This window comes from Pleurodeles waltl, chromosome 7 (genome assembly GCF_031143425.1).
Source record: "Pleurodeles waltl isolate 20211129_DDA chromosome 7, aPleWal1.hap1.20221129, whole genome shotgun sequence".
Classification (NCBI taxonomy): domain Eukaryota; kingdom Metazoa; phylum Chordata; class Amphibia; order Caudata; family Salamandridae; genus Pleurodeles; species Pleurodeles waltl.
In genome coordinates, this window is record NC_090446.1 from 126,101,667 (window position 1) to 126,118,563 (window position 16,897).

General features: G+C 45.0%; 1 protein-coding gene across 3 annotated transcripts in view; it reads right to left on the reverse strand.

Annotated features, from left to right (window-relative positions):
• RTEL1 (regulator of telomere elongation helicase 1) overlaps nucleotides 1-16,897 on the reverse strand; it is a 224,484-nt gene that overhangs the window by 107,090 nt on the left and 100,497 nt on the right. For all 3 annotated transcript variants that reach the window (XR_011205455.1, XM_069243277.1, XM_069243278.1), the window contains exons 24-26: nucleotides 12,494-12,609; nucleotides 10,062-10,185; nucleotides 9,528-9,696 (exon numbers count right to left, since the gene is read on the reverse strand). Coding sequence is in view for 2 of the 3 variants with exons in the window: in XM_069243277.1 (XP_069099378.1) it covers nucleotides 9,528-9,696; nucleotides 10,062-10,185; nucleotides 12,494-12,609 (409 nt within the window). In the remaining variant the exon portion in view is untranslated. The remainder of the gene's footprint in view (nucleotides 1-9,527; nucleotides 9,697-10,061; nucleotides 10,186-12,493; nucleotides 12,610-16,897) is intronic.

The following is a 16,897-nucleotide window of genomic DNA, read 5'->3' on the forward strand; positions in this document are numbered from 1 at the left end:
AATACAATTAGGTGTAGGATGTTTATTGACAGATGTGTATTGCTACTGTTTTTATTACGTTTTGTGTATGTTTTATGGGGTTTTAGCCCCGAAATAAACATGACAATACATGGAATAGCATGAGCAACTTCCCATCCCTATTTTCTAGTCCAGGACTCTCTCCATAGCCCTTTTGGACAGAAGAGCTTGCACCTTTTGCAGTAAGATGGATAGGGGTTCCTCTGAAAGCTACTTTGTTTGGTAGGAAGGTAAGGCAGGTTTGAAAGGAACAGAAGGGCATAGCCCTGTTGACCGATCTGAAGGACCTATCAGTCAGATGTGATGGATAGCTACCCTAGTGGAAAGAGTCTGGATCCTGCCTCTCACAGAGCGGTTTTGCAATGCTAATGGCGAGCTAAAGTGGCTTGGATGTGGACGCCATAGGGGAGGAGGCACAAGCAAATAAATGCACTTGTGACCATGGCGTTGCCTGCTTGATCCCTGTTCCCAGCGACAAAAGGAACAGGGGTGACTGTAGTGCGGGCTGAGGGCCCTGGTGTTGCATGTAAGCTGAGCCTCTGTGGTGTCCAAGGAATGGACAAACCAGATGGGAAAACTGTCTGCGAGGGATCGAGAGGCTCAAAGAATACTCCGTGGCCTGGCTTTCCTTAAATCATTTTAAGGCGGAGTCAGCGTTTTCGAAGAAGTGGGATCTATTGATATAAGGCACCCCTAATGGATATGTACATCGCGTGAAAACCCAGTGGATCACATCTAAGCATGGCAATGAAACACCACACTAGTGTAGACTGCTTGCACCAAGCAATAAGTTGTATCCAAGCCAGCACGAATAACATTTGGCCCCATCATGATCATCTGGATGGTTTGAGAGAGGCACTAAGGGCCAGATGTACGAAGCCCTTTTACATTTTTTAACAGTACAAATCGGTGTTTCTGGCTGTTAAGAAATGTAAAACTGCATTTTCTGATGTACAAAGGCCTTTAGGAAATCGCTAATTGTGATTTCTACCCTGTACAAATCGCAATTTGCGATCCCCAGAATAGGAATTCGCAAATAGTGATTACCTATTTGCGATTCCTATTCTGATGTACAAAGCATTTCCTAAATGCGATTTGAGCATTTAGGAAATGGAATTACCATCTATTTGAAGTCGATGGTAACCATATGCAATTTAAAAAAAGAACCCCAAAATGCTTTTTTCTAAATTGCAACAGAGCACACACATGCCCCTTGGGCATATGTGTGCTCCACATTTTCCCCATTGCCTTCTTTGGTTTTGCATTTTCCAAATAGTGATTTCCTAATACGAAATCTTTATTTGGGAAATGCAAAACCGACCCATTGACACAAATGCAATGGGATTCCTTATTTGCGTTTTCCTAATAGCGATACCTCTTTGAAGGAGTCGCTATTAGGAAATCCGTATTTCTGTACATAGCATTTTGCATTTCCTAAATATTGATTTCTATGAAGTCACTATTTAGGAAATGCAAAATTGTATTTTAGTACATCTGGCCCTAAATTATTTTGGGACAGCCTGCAAGATCTTGCTAGCCATGTCCCAGAGGGCATGCATATATCAGCCTAATAGGCAAACCGCACTGAATGAGATCAAGGCTATCCTCAATCCTTTTCGACTCCCTGTCTGGGGTGGTTGTGGGAAATGTATTAGGATTCACCTGCTGATTGAAGCTTGGACCACTAAACTCTCAGAGATAAAATGCTGCATAGGAAAATCAGAGTTGCCAGCCGCTGGTCTGTTGTGTCTGGCCTCCTGCCTCTTCACCGGTGGGCAGGAGCAAGAATAAGACTAAGTGCCCTTCAGAGCGTCTTTTGCTAAGGCTTTGGTGAATAAAAGCTAGGTCTTTGAGGAAGCAGGGCCAGGTTGCAGGGCTTCAATAAGGATATATGTCTTAACTGTAAGAAGAAAGTTGTAGGTCCAAGACCTTAGCAGCACATCAAACTACCATAGTAAAGAAAGCACTCTCTTTCGTTGGCGGCCTAAAGGGGGAATCAACCCTGTAAATCCATACATAAGCTGTCATCATCATAATGTGGGGTAAATCATTTCTCATCTCATTGTTGTCTCTAGGTTAAGGTAAATTCTGGGCAGAATCATACCCAACAAAGATGATGGAGCCGTCTGAGGGTGGCACAATGGAAGTAGTGGTATATTGTCTGAATCAGGCTGCAGTGGAACTGGGTGCACTGGAATGGAATCAGAGCACAACCTCAGCTGGGGTCGAGACGGATTCATTTCTGAGACAGAGATCTGAGTCTGCACCAGATTCCCTTGCAGCACCATCGAATTTGGGACCAATGCTGATGAAAAAGGGACCAGCACATATCTTGGAGCTAGAATGGAATTTAGATCTAGATTGGGTGCTGAACGTGCAGGGGGGTTCTAGGTGCTTGGACATTGTGGAGGGAAGATCCACCATCGTAACCCCATCTAGAAGCTTCTGTGGGTCCTTGGTGCCCAAAAACACATCAGAAGGAGCTGTGAGAGAGCCTAAAATATGCAGCATGGCTTCCATAAATGCCTTGACCTGCTGCAGTTTCATTGATGGCCTGGAAAACTTGGGTGAATAGGGTAAATTGGTGAATCAGCTCCTCAACTGGGGATCAGAAGCGAGATCGAGTGGCACCTTCATACTCTAGAAACTTCTCTTTAGACAGAGGGCTGGATTGTTTTAAGTCCAGCTTAACTTTCTTATGCTTAGTCTTGCATTTGGACTTCAACTTACTGGATGACTTTGACCACGAAGAAGACTTCTTTGAAAAGTTTCCAGATCCGGCGGACGCCTAGAGAACAATTCTAAGAGTGAGGAAACTGCTGTTTGACGTATCCATGAGACACCCTACTTTGGCGTAGGAAGATGGTGTTAATGTGCTGGTCTCCCCATGGCATGACACCAATGATCATAATCTCTTATTATTCCTCCACAGCATTTTAATGTTCTACGAACACACCTACCCAGCTGCTTTCATCCTTACCAGATGGTTCCCTTGTCACTATTTTAAAGGGGGGGGGGGGAGAGAGGTGGAACGGGTTATGGTTTTTCAAGGCCTGATTACAAATGTGTGCAGCAGTACTTGAAATGGAAAAAATAAAGTGCAGGTACTCTGTGCCTGAGTACCTGCTTGTTTCCGAGAAGTGCCGGTACTCTCCAATTAAAAGTATTACGGTTTTCTTGAGCTGTGCCGGTACTCCCCCTCTCAAAATAAAAAAGTGCCGGTACTCAGTACCGGACAGTACCGGCCCATTTAAAGCACTGGTGTGCAGCAATCCTTTGTTGAATAGAATGGTGAGGGTCTGATGACCTTAGAGTCGCAAACTTATAGCAAAAGAACCAAGGTCTTTAGAACCATACAACCTGTGGTTTTGCTGCTCCCTTCAATATGCCCAAATGTTCTCCAGGAGTCAAGGTGCTAAGATTACAGACATGAGGTTCGCGGAGTGATCAATCAGGATAAATGGACTATGGGTTTTCTGAAGCAATCCGAATCATCATGGGTGAATTGTGCAATGTATTTCACTAAAACAAAAACCACTACATTATAGATAACTACTTGAGAGTCACTGTATTTTGTGACATTAAGAGTTTGGGAACCCCATTTTGAAGATTCAGAGAAAAGCCACTTTTTAAATCTAACTTGATTACCCTTAAAGATTTTGGGTCTTGGCTGTCAATCAGCTGTCTGTGTAAAACCTTTTCTGAACCACAATGAAAATGTACAGAGCACACATCCGCTACTTACCAATGGTTGATTATCTTGTCACATTGCTTGGTTATTATTTAATGAATTTCCATCCTCTTCTTGCATTTGTCCCTTCTCCACAGCACAGTATCTTTATCATCCTTTAGTCTGGATGGCTTGTATCCTTCCGCTGCTGACATTATGTGAACTACTTTTTTCTTTAAGAATTCCTTGACAGTACAGGTTATCTTCTTGCTTTCTCTTGTGTGCTACTTCCCCTACCGATACCTGCTCCCCACACACTCTGTGCTGCTTCCTCCTCCCCCCACTTGCTCTCTCCCTCATCTTCTGCGTCTCACAACTCAATACCTTGTGCGCCGACGCACTCAGATTGCTCCCTCACTAGCCCAGCTTTTTATTTCTCTCCTTACACTACAGACCATGCATGCATTAGTGTCACTGCTCCTTTTTTCTCTGATGCTGCACAGCATGGGCAGAAATATATAAAAACAGCAGCGTCATAAAAAACACAGGTAAAGATAGGTCAAAAAGGTGTGAGCTTTTGGGTTTGCCAATGGTGTTAAATAAGCAACCCTTTTCCCTCGCCTTATCAATTTACGTTGTCTCTTGTAGCATTAACTTTTTGTTCTAATGGTAAATAGATGGATATGTGCATTATCCCAATCCTGAAATGTTTGCTCTACTGTCGAATGATCGAAAAATCATTTAGGAGGACAGAGCCAAGTGCAAGTTTGTGGTGGACGTGACCGTGAGCTCCTTACTCAGCAACCGTGTGGGCTAATTTTATGCCAGCAGAGACAATCTGATGGAGATCAAGTACTGGGAGTCAGGGGTGGTGGAGCTTGAAGCAAGACAACATGTGGTGCACCCTTGCTTGCCTGCTTTAGAACAGACAAGACGGAGGTGAGGGACATGATGGCAGTCGGCCTGGTGGGCGGGAATAGCATCTGAAGCCAAGGCCTGTGCCACTTTGCATGAAAGGAAGAACTCACCGACAGGGTTGTGGCTGGGATTGCCAGCTGCAACTAGGCTACTGGCCTCAAAGAGGGAAGCATACCACTGCCTAGACCACAGCTTTGCTGGTAAACTGCAGTTGTGTGGCCACTGGATGGAGGACCTCTGCTGAAAAGGAGGTGAGACAAGTGAGGTGGAGGGTCTGGCAGGGATGTGCCTCCAGTGGTGAGATACAAGTCAGTAACCGCCAAACCCCGCACTCGTTGGCTGAGACAAGAGGAGGCCTGAGAGTGGTGAGACTGCAGAACAGGGGCACTGAAGGAAAACTCCCCAGGCATGGGGTGGGGTATCAAATGGGTGGCTGGAACATAGGGCCCTGATCACACAACTTTCGTAACAACAGTGAACGGTTCTCAATTACAAAGTTTGTGCTAGCTGACCCTCTGCCTAAAGGTCAAACTTGTGGGTCGGACTGTTCCTCACAATATTATTTAGGCCACTGAAGGGGGGTCCCAAGTGTGAGGAGAGCAGAACAGCAATGCTCACCCTTTTCCAAAATTGCTGTAAAAGCCATGGAGTTTCCATCTTTTAATACTGAATGAGAAAGTGAGCTTGCAAAAAGTGAGTAATCTGAGACAGGGCCCCCCTATTGAGAGGGTGAAGACCGGTCATGTTGAAAGTTCCACTAAAGCTGTAATTTGTTCACAAACCGGCATAAACATGGTGAACATGAAATGCAGAGGGACAAGGTAGTATGGTTGCTGAAATGACAGCAAACTGAAACTTTATATTACCGCTAGCAAGAGAATTACCCTGAAAGAATGGGACAGATCGTGCATGTACAGTGCCCAAACTTCATTAGCCTCCCTTTTTTCCCTACTAAGGCATAATACTGATTTTAGCTGGGTCTAGGCAGATGGACCTTTGCAAAGTGGAAAGAGGGAGGCTGTAAGACTTTAAGTGACCTTTTTTGGGATGGGATAGTCAAATCATGCAAACACGTGTTAGAGGATTTTGGGCTAGATGAGGGAAAGCAATACCTGCCCCACTTATGACTAGGGCCACAAAGGGACTCAAGTCCAATGAAAAACAGCTGGTCAATCTAACCGCTGGGGTCCACCTTCTCTCACATTTTAATGCCATCCTTACACTCAGGCAGCTGAGAAGAAACTCACGTTCCAGGAACAGAGACAAAGGGAACTAGGGATACACTTGGAGAGTGGCCAATGGAAGGAAATACTGGGCAGAGAGGCGATAACTTTGTAACACACGTAGGCTGGAACAATACATTATATAAAATGCTGTATAGAGGTTACTGCACCCAAACAAGCATCCATATAATTAATGGGACAAGAACTAACAAATGTCGTCAGGGACTTGGAGGGGAAAGCACTTTAACTCAAATTCTGTGGTCCTGTTCACATAGAGCACCCTTTGGGGAAGATAATTCAGACAGCTAAAGAGGCCACTTGCTTGAAGCCAGCCACTTGTGCAGAGGCAACTCTGCCCCCCTGAAGTGGAATATCCTCTGTACTCTAGGCAGAGGATGACACATGTTGCCTGCAGCGAAACAAATCTTCCTGAGTTTAAGGAGGACGGAGGCCATCTCATCAGAAGTCTGCTGGCATAAGCTATGGTGGCATCTGGGAATGGAGAAAGAGAAAGAGGGCATACAGAAAGAAGAGCGACTTTTGGAACGAGTGACATATAATACTTGCCCACCTCACTATTAAGCTTAGGGAACTTCACTGCCCAAAAAGGCTAAAGGTACTAGGTCTAGAAAAATCGAAAATAGTGGTTGCGGATTCTGGTGGTGATACTGCAGACTTAAGGTAAGTATGAGGCAGGGTCCTAGGCCACACCAACAGGTCACCTCGGACAACACTAGGGTTGCCAGGTGTAGAGGTGTAGTACAGCGTCAGGTGCCCCGTTGAAGTCAATGGGGATCGGTCCGGTCGCAAAGGAACTGCAGGCAGTGACTGGGGGCCCAGTGGGGGTGAACCAACAAGAGGGTTCAAATCTTGAGATGCTTGGGGACATGGGGACACCTTTGGTCCTCTTCTCCTGGGGCCAGGACAGCCAGGTACAGGGGTGTCCTTAGGCATTGGGTTTCTGTCACCAGAGCATTCGCAGTAGAAGGGGCCAGCAGAAAGAGGCTGCAGGTGTATACATGGACTTGGGTCTTACGAGACGGGGAGATGTGGAGACACCCTTGGTTCTCTTCTCCTTGGTCTGGGGCAGTTGTGTGAAGAGGTGTCCTGAGGCGTCGGGTCTTTTTCTCCTGGTCACTCGTGATAGAGGGGGGCCTGCACAAAGAGGCTGCAGGCATCTTTGGTAAGCCTACAGCTGGTGATACAAAGGTGGGATTTGTATCTGGAGGGTCTGGGGACCACGCTGGCTAGGGGACACAGGTGCAGTGGTGCTTTCCGTTGTGGGGTTTTGGCAGTCCGAAATCCCTTCAGTTCTTCTTGTGGGTGCCTGCAGGATGCAGAAAAGTAGCTCTGCTATTTCACAGGAGTTTATTGTGCTGGGGTGTAGGCTGGCAGTCTTCCCAGGCTTTTGGAAGTTTCAGCAGGTGGAGGACGAGGCGTCTTTCTTGCAATTGTTGAAATCAGCAGGCAGACTGGCAGGGTTGGCACCTAGTCAGTCTCTGGAGTGTCATTCCTCTTCTTCAGGTCAGCAGGATCTGATTTCCTGGTGCCAGAGGCTCCCCTAAATACTGAATTTAGGGGTGTTTAGGGGAGTGTACGGTAGTAGTCAATGGGCAACTTACCCCTGGGGTCACTACGCCCCCTTTAATACCACTTCCTGTGGGAAGTGGGCATAACCTTGTCCCAGGGTTCCTAGTTCTGGCATCACCAAGATGGCAGACTTTCAAAATTAGTGTATACATCAGGCAGCTCACCTTGGGGTGGAACTGACCTTAGATTGGACACACCATACTGATTACTAGTTTTCCAGTCTGTCCAAATGCCAAATGGGCCCTGGGGCAGAGGGTCAGCATCACCCATCTGAGGGAAGCCAGATCTGCATTCCAGGGACAGCGGGCTTCTTTGAAGCCCCCTGCGTTGGAATGCAGATTTGCAGGTCATCCTGTTGGGAGGGGTATGCTAACACCCCTACCAGATCAGACTTTGTTCCTGTCCACCTGGTGCAAAGGCTCTCACCCTGGGGGGGTCAGAAACCTGTCTGTTGGTGGCAGGCCAGTTACAACTAGTCAGCCAGCACTAGGGTAATAGTATTTGTTTTTTTTGGGGGGGGGCGAGAGGGCACCTCTAAGGTGCCCTCTGGTTGCATGTATGAATAAATCCATCACTGGCATCAGTGAGGGTTCATTAATATGAGATGTTTGATACCAACCATTCTTATTTTCACTGAAGCCATCAAGTAGCCGGGGAACTCATACTGACCAGTGTCCAGCACATGCACTTAAAAAGGCGCCCATGTTCACTCACTATTGTCCAAAAATCGACAAAGACATACTAGGGGCATGTCTGCTCTTGCAGAAATGTCCTCACATGGAATATAATACACCCTGCCTTAGAGCTGTAAGGCCTGCTGTAGGGGTGACTTACATATATTGTATACAGTGTTAGGGGACATGGCACACAAGTGGTGTGTCATGTCGTGCTTCAACTTTTAGCTACACCAAACACGAAGCCTGAAATGGCAGTCTGCATGTGCTTGGTGAGGGGCCCTGAGGGTGGCACAATGCCTGCTGCAGCCCTTGGGACCCTCCCTGGTACCCATTTCCTAGGTACCAGAGGTACCATTTAGTAGGGGCTTAAAGGAGTGCCAAAGGTATTGTGAGTTGTGCAGTTATAGGGAAAGAGATCTGGCATTGGGGACCTGGTTAGCCTGAACCCAGTGCACTTTCAGTCAAAATTGCGTCAGGTACAATGCAAAAAGTGCGGGTGACCATGTAAAAAAGAGGTACTTTCCTACACAATGAAAAACAATCAAGGGTCGTTCATACGATGTTGATGCTTCTCCATTATATACATCCTGCTTGAGGCTACTTCCAATACATAAGACAATAAGTGTGGGGTATGGTATAAGAAAAAGCTTATCAAAGTGGTAACAGTATGCAAGCTTTCACGTCCTTAAGCAATATAAGCCAACTTTTCAACTTCATCATGATTTTACTGGGCTTTCACTACTGAGAAGGCAACATAAAAGGTAAGATTGATTGGGGGCAGAGCCATGCATGCTCATGCCTTATTCATTCTCAAGGAGTAAGGCTTCTCCTCTTGGTACCTACAAACGAGTGGACCTCTCATGCATGGGGCTGAATGACTATTGCAACTAGGGTGTGTAACATTTACTAACTACCCATTCTTGGAAATTGCCTTCACCTTTCAGACATGAGGTCCAGCTTTCCTTAACTATAAAATCATTATAATGAGCCCTTCCAAATTGTAGACAGGTGGCTACCCTTCATCAGTAGTCAGTCAAAAGTGCTTTATCCCATATTGGTTATAATCAACAACCTCCAATCTTGAGGAGATATCATGAGTTATAGCTTATCCAGGACCTTGTCATTGTATGAGGCACTCGCCAAACACACCATTCTCACTTTTAGGACAACTACTTCCTATCATCAATCACCATTCTTGTTTCATTGAGCCCTGGCCATGCTCACAACATGCACACCATGAACTAGCCTGTTAACCACTTGCACGTAATTTCTTATAAGTCATCCTCATTTTACTCTCAACATACCAACATTGTCAGTAATTCATATCAACTTCAATACAAATGCATTCATTAAAGAAACTCAAAATCTCAGTAACAACATTTTCATCTTAATCAAGTAAAGAGAAAGTGAAGAGAAACATAATGGACCAACCCGTTCGCTTCCTCTTCAGGCTGGGCACGTGGGAGTCCAAGTTCTTGGCTTTCATCAGCAATGCCCGAAATCCTGAGGAGGCCCCAGAACATGAAGGTCTGGCATGATTTATCTCTGACTGACAGGTGGTGCTGCCGTTCTGGTCATTTTTCAGCTTGGGTGGAGGCATCTGCATGGAGTAACGAGAAGTGGTCAAGCTTCAGCATATGTGTATGCTATATCTAGTTACATTATTCTTTGTAGTGCATAACTGAGACAGGAAATTGAAAAATCAAGCAATAGATAATGGTATAACTCAGCAGACGACAATGGAACATTGGCAGGTGTGCCCTGGAACTCAACATGAAACACAAATTTAATTAGTCAAAATCTCAACACCACAATGTTTTTATGCAACAAAGCATGTAAAACAGACAGACTAAGGGCAGTTTGGTGCAGAAGACATTCTTTGCAATAAAAGCAGACCCCACTCCACTCAAAAGGTAATCACTGTGACCACTGACAAAACTAACAATTCACTTACAAGATACTCACAATTTTCTGAGCCACTCGGAAAAACTGAGACACATCTCTGATGATGTGTCCAAAATTATCATAGATCTTCACATATGGACGCACCCAGGAGGGCAGCTGGGCTCTGGCATCTGTGTTTGAAAACCTGTGAAAGAGGTAAAGGTAACCGTAAAGTTCAGGATGACGCTGGACACCTTTGGACAGGTCATAGATTATCTATCAAAGTAAAATTGTGGTGTGGGAGAGAGTGAATCGCATTAATTATAGATTATTTATTTATTTAAAAACATTTATAAAGTGCATACAACCCAAAGGTATAAAAGCGCTGCGAAGCAGAGATATATCAGAAAAGTAAGAGTAGGCCTAGTAGACCTAACACCAAAACACCTCAAAAACAGAGAGAATGATGACCGTTGGACACGAGCGACCCCCAAAATTAGAGGACCCAACGACTCTGCTTACAAACAAACAGCTAGGTCTTCAGCTGTTTCTGAAAACCGAGGCACCCTTCATTACCACAAATGTCCTCCGGAAGAGAATTCCAGAGCCTGCTGGCCACTACCTTGAAGGCCTTTTCACCCTATCTACTTTTCCTAAAACTGCGTGTCTCCACCAAGTGTTGGCCAGCTGATCTTAGCTGTCTTCTAAGGACATACAATTTGACAGAAGCCGATAGGTACCCCGAGCCATGTCCATGTAGGGTTTTAGGCACCAGGCACAAGGCCTTGAAAGATATTCGTTTCCTCATGGGCAACCAGTGAAGTTGCCGTAAGCCTTCAGAAATAGACGCATTTTTAGGCAGCCCCAGGACAAGTCGAGCGGCCGCATTCTGTCCAGCGAATGCAGATTAATATTCAGATACAAGGTGTTACAATAGTCAAGCCTGGAAGAGATGAGGGCCAAGACCACGGACACCATAAGTTCTTTGGGCAACAGAGGCAAGATCTTCCTCAGAGTTCTGATCAGCCAGAAGCAGGAGCTGACTGTTCTGTTCACCTGGGTGTGAAATGTTAAGGTGTTATCAAACATCACATCTAAGTTCTTAGCCACCCCCAATGGTACTGGGAGAATACCACAACCAGCAGGCCACCAGCGTTCGGACCAAATGGAGCTATCCCTACCAAAAACAACAGTGTCTGTTTTTTCCAGGTTCAGTTTCAGCCAGTTCCTATTCATCAAATCATGAATTTCCTGCATGCAGGTTTGAAACCAATCCGCAACCTCCTCCCAATTATTTGTACCCAACACAATAATCTGGGTGTTGTCAGTATAAGACAGCACCTGGAAACCAACAGATCTAACTAGCCTTGCCCAGGGGGCTACATAAAGGTTGAATAATGTTGGAGTTAGAAAGTACCTCTGAGGTACACCAAATGGGAGCTGAAAGGGCACAGCCCTATAGTCACCACAGTTCACCGCAATCGTTAATATAAAAATGATTCCAGCAACACAAGCACCTCATCTCAAACCCCTAACTGCCATGGCCTTTGCACCATCCGAGCCGGAGCGATAGTGTCAAAAGCTGCAGATAGATCAAGCAGAACCAGAATGGCAAAGCCACTCTGGTCCCCTTGTCTCCGTATAAGATCTACTGTAGCAAGAAGAATGGATTCTGTATTATGATTCTTCCTGAATCCGTTCTGTGAGGGATCCAGTAGGTTGTTGGCCTGGAGAAAGTCAGATAACTCCTGCTTTAAGTGCCTTTCCAAGATCTTATCTGGGAGGGGTAATAAGGAGATAGGACAAAGATTTTTCAGATCACTAGATTCCACTCGGGCTTCTTCTTTAAAAGCGATCACCACCGCTTCCTTTCAGACCTGGGGAAAGATTCCCATCTGCAACACCTCTGAGTGAGTTTCTTCCACGACCTGTGCAACGAGGTCAGGAACATCCTGGTGAACCTGCAGGCGGACAGAGGTCATCCAGAGAGGCAGAGTTAATACTCATGAGCAAAGATATGATCTTAACGGCGGGCGGGGTGGGGAATCTTATCAACCTCTCTGAGGCCGGAAATTCCTGGGCTGGTCCTCCTTCCTTAGTGACTGACTGGGATGGGGGGTGGGCTGGGGGTTATGGGGGGGGGGGTGATCGAGAAACCTCCCAAAAAACGAGTAAATGCCTCATAAATCTTCAAAACCTTTTCTTTAAAATATCAGACCGTTTGATCACAGAACATTTGGGAATTTTACCGATCTATCTGCAACCTAGAGGATGTGAGGGAGCTAAACGTATTAAACAGTTCTTTTGGGCCATTCAGGAATGTTCTAATCTTCTTAGTATTTCCAAATTTAATATTAGTAGTATCAGAATCAAATGGGTAAACAGTCCACTCTCCAGAATGCCACCAGCAATGGAGGCACACACACATCTTGCAATATTGTAATCACACAAATGGCACCTTGCAGATTGACAAAGTCAAAATGTAACTAGTCCCAGTAAAACAAATGACTTACCTGTGGTCACAGAGAAATATTGCACCATAGTCCTGGCGATGTCTGATGACCCTGCCAATGGCTTGGTTGACAGCTCTAGATGCCTGCTGCCTGTACCAGTCCTGCCCGGATAAGAACTGGAGAAGAGAACAGCAGCCAAAAATTAAAGAACATATTCCTCAGCACATTCACAGTGCTGCTCTGCTCACCTATACACCATCTAATATGGAAACCGATAGCAGGCCCTGGTAACTAAGCTTGCATAATACACCCATCTGATTAGCTACTCATACTAAACTATCACATGTTTAACCCTTGGTTTTACTGATATTATAGATCACCCAGTTCTGTATCTGTCCCAGAACTTTTTCTTTATCACCAACGATACATCTATCACCCCAACCACTGCTGAGGGTTGCCTTATTTGACCATTACTCCTGCAGGGGGCTGTTCAATACTTCCATTGGGACTTCTGATAGTTCTCATTTTAACATCCTGTTCCCTCTGCTGCAGTATGCCCCACTAAAATCCCAATTATCCATATTATTCCCAGGGAACAGTTCCACCAACGCTCCTGAGCTCTTCCCTGTGCCTTTCCCCACTCCATTTGCTGTGACACATGCCGTTAATCTACTGCTTATGCTGTGAACTGTTCCATTTCTCCTGCTGATGAGTAACTCACGCCTCCCTTCATTACTTCTGAGTGAGGATATGCCAGCCCCCTGCTCCTCCAGCCCCATTCCTCCATTATCCCTCTTGATAACGGTCCCATACATAACCCCATTCATCCTAGTAACCGGCTTTACGGTCACTCATTCTCTCTGCTGCTACTGTTCCCATTCCCATTTTTCCATAAGCCCTGCTAGGAGCAGTCGCACTCCACTAACACCAGTCAGTCACCCTTGCAAAGGTCGGCCTGATGCTTACTTCAGTACTTTCAAAATCCTCTCTTGGAACCTGTCCCATTTTTCTATTACACCCGCTCGGAGTTGTCCACTCTTGTTACTGGGATGCTTCAGTTGCCCTTGTAGTGATGTAGTTTCAGTAACCCTGCTGGGGATTTTCTCCATCGCGATTATCTCTGCTGGTGTCATTCCAGTCCTGGGAGCTGTGCTGGCATTCTTTACACCCCCCTGGTATAGTCTGTCCCATTTCTCATTATCACTGGAAGGAGCTTCCCCACTGCCCCTTCTAAGGAATGTTCCATTCCTACTGCTGGGATCTGTTTTTGGATCTTGCTACAAAACCCCCAGGTCATTACATGAGTGACTCAATGACTTTTTATCACATTTGTGCTTCTTCATCACCATACTTTGATGCTAGATCACCGACATATTCACATATTTGTCAACAATACTAACGATTAGGGTACAATAGCAGAATAATGAGACAGCAGTCATGGGTGAGAAGGGACATGGATAATAAACACAGGAAGATAAAAATACCCTCAACACTTTTCTTCAAATTCCAAAGCGATGTTGTTACTACAGCAGAACACTACCAACACAGGTAAACCCTTCGCACAAACTGCTGCAAGACTCTTATACTGGCTCAGAGCACATCAGATTACTGTAATGATAAAGACAATAGTCTTCAAAAGAAAAACAGCAGGAAGAACTTCAAAAAAGCCAAAGAAAAGCCACCAAACTAACAGTTGGTTTAAACAAACTTTAACAAAGCCAATAGTGTGGCCTTTCTATTTCCGACACAGAATTGTAAGCAACACTGATTTTCGAGAAAAATACAATTGGTAGGATGAGTGTTAGGTGTCCTCTCCTTGCCAAATTATGTTAATCTGCTATCACTGTCCAATGTGGGAATACTTTCAGGTCAATCATTCTTGACTGGGTGAAAAAAATAACTGAGGCTTTGCAGAGGTCACAATATTAACAACCTGCAGAATAAAAGTGCTATTCTAATCTGAAAGGATGCTTCTCAATACTTACAGTATATTAGCAATCATGCCATTCTACCCTTAAATTTCAATTCACCGCCACTAAGCCAGTGGCACAGTCCTACAGATATGAATCACCAATGAGTGGATACCCCGTTTTAAGTAGTAAGGCACCTCTGTTTTATTCATCCTGGGCAAGAGTTTGGTTTACATTATGTGGACGAAACTGTTATCACTGCCAGAGCGAGACACACTCCGGAGACACAACTGTTTTCTGTCTCCTTTGGAATCAGCCCACTTGGACTGTAAACCTTCCTGTTCTGCTGCAATGTTGATGGGTAGGGTTTCTAACGTAAAAGGTAACGAGCAGCTTTGAGGAAGGGTTAGGGGGCATCTAGAAATGTATCATGGACTTTCTTCTTTTACCAGACACAGTGAAAGCTGATGCCTGTGCCCGCTACCCAACACAATCGGGACTGTACTGCTTGCATCTAGGGGTCTTGGTGAAGCTGGGGAGGTGTTGGTTTGATACTCGCTGTTCCTGACAAGGTGCTTCCGTGACACTCATGTGACCAAACCAGACTCAGCCTTCCTCATGCACTCAACCTACTGTATAAATATGAAATGTATAAAACACTTGAAATGTACATAGAAAGGACATCGGCATGGGCATGAAGCAGTGGTGCCAGTCTTACACTCAAATTGGCCTCAGGTCTAGGGGTTAACTGGCCTACATCATGTCCATTCCCTCTAAATCCTAATTGTCCCGCACATGATATAGCAGTACATGAATGCCAGATACCGTGGGAGGCCTCCACCGTCCAATAACTTGGCATCAGCAAAAATAACTTGAGTGAAGATTTGCATGATGGGAACTTAATAAAAATAGTGTCCTCCCTTTCACCACAAATTGCATTAGGACGATCTCCCCTTTGACAGTATAAGACAGGGAAGCCCTTGCCAAATTGGTCACACTACAGAGACAGCTTTAATATTATTCTAATTTATCAATTTCCGTACCTAGAAGCCTATTTCATTCACTGAATGCGATGCTTGTTGAGTTAATTTAGAACAATGGCAGACAGAGTTGCCTCGGCCAAATTGCAGCTACTTGTCGAGCAGGGAAGCCCCACATTTTGAGCATTGTTCCCAGCTTCAATGGCCTGCCTGCTGTTTGGCTGACTGGCATTTAACAGAAGTGAGAGGCGACAACATGTGAGGTACGTGAAACGCCATCCATGAACTCTTCCTTCTCAAATCAGTTTTGCCAGAAGCCTCAAATAAACTAGATCTATGAGAGCTATAGAAGGGCACTGAAGATCTTTCCAAATACAATATGCTCCTGAAATTCCCCTGATGAGCATTCATATTTTTCAACAGGCCAATGGGAGCTGAGCTGTAGGAGAACTCTGGGATCAACTGTATGGGTGAATTGTTCAAAGATGAAGCCCTAATACCCTTTGAGACAATGACGGAACAATTCGGCCTCCCATCATAACCCTTAGGTGTCTATCATTGCGTAGTCAGAATCTGTCTGGGCATTACAGACAATAAGCCAACCACACGTCCACTGCTCAAAACAGTTTACAAATGGGGCTGGCTGGAGACTGCTTTCTTGGTTGTTCAGATCTATTCTGGATCAATCAATAGCTCCACTGCTGACCTCCAAGCTCAGTCGGCGACAGATACTGGTTGCCCTTTGACACAGAAAGGAAGGGACAGGATACTTACACACCTGTATAAAAATTCCCTACAACGCTTGATTCTAATACATTCAGCATAAAATACTCCATCAAGTTTATTTAACCCGGGCACGCCTTAATAAAATTTGCACAACCGCCTCTCCAGATAGCTCACACTGACATAAACCAGATGAAGATATGAAACAAATGTTCTGGGATTGCTCAGTTGCCTGGGCTTTCTGGGATGTGGTGTGCAACCCGCCTGGTGATTGTTAAATTATTTGAGGTGCTGTATACTGGGAATATTTAAGTGGCCTAAAACTGGTAGGTCGACAAACAGATTGTTGGATTTGATCTTCCTTATAGCCAGGCACTCTATCACAATGAGATGGAAGGGTTCAACTCTTTCCAGCATAGCTCACTGACAGGTCACGGTTGTCAGATGGGCTAATGCAGAATCTGGATCTCTGTGGTAGGCGGAGGCAAGGGGACTCCACAAATATCCTATTGCTAGCATGTGGAAGCAGTTGATTTTCTCAGTCAAAGACTGTTTCAAAGATGATACTAGACGGCCTTGAACAGAACTGGCTGCGACTAGTGAAACACTACAAGTGTTATTGTAACACAGAGTTTACTCTGTAATTTATAAACTGGAGAGCTCCTCTGACACGTGGTGCCAAGAACAGGGACTATTGCATATATTTTCAATTTGGCGAAGGCCTGTCCTCTTCAATAATGTTTCTAAATTAATAGTTTGCTATTGTTTTAGCCTGTTTTCTTATCGTTGCATCATGACCTATATTTTTTTTTATGCATCCACGATACCAAATAAATGCCATTAATTGTTGA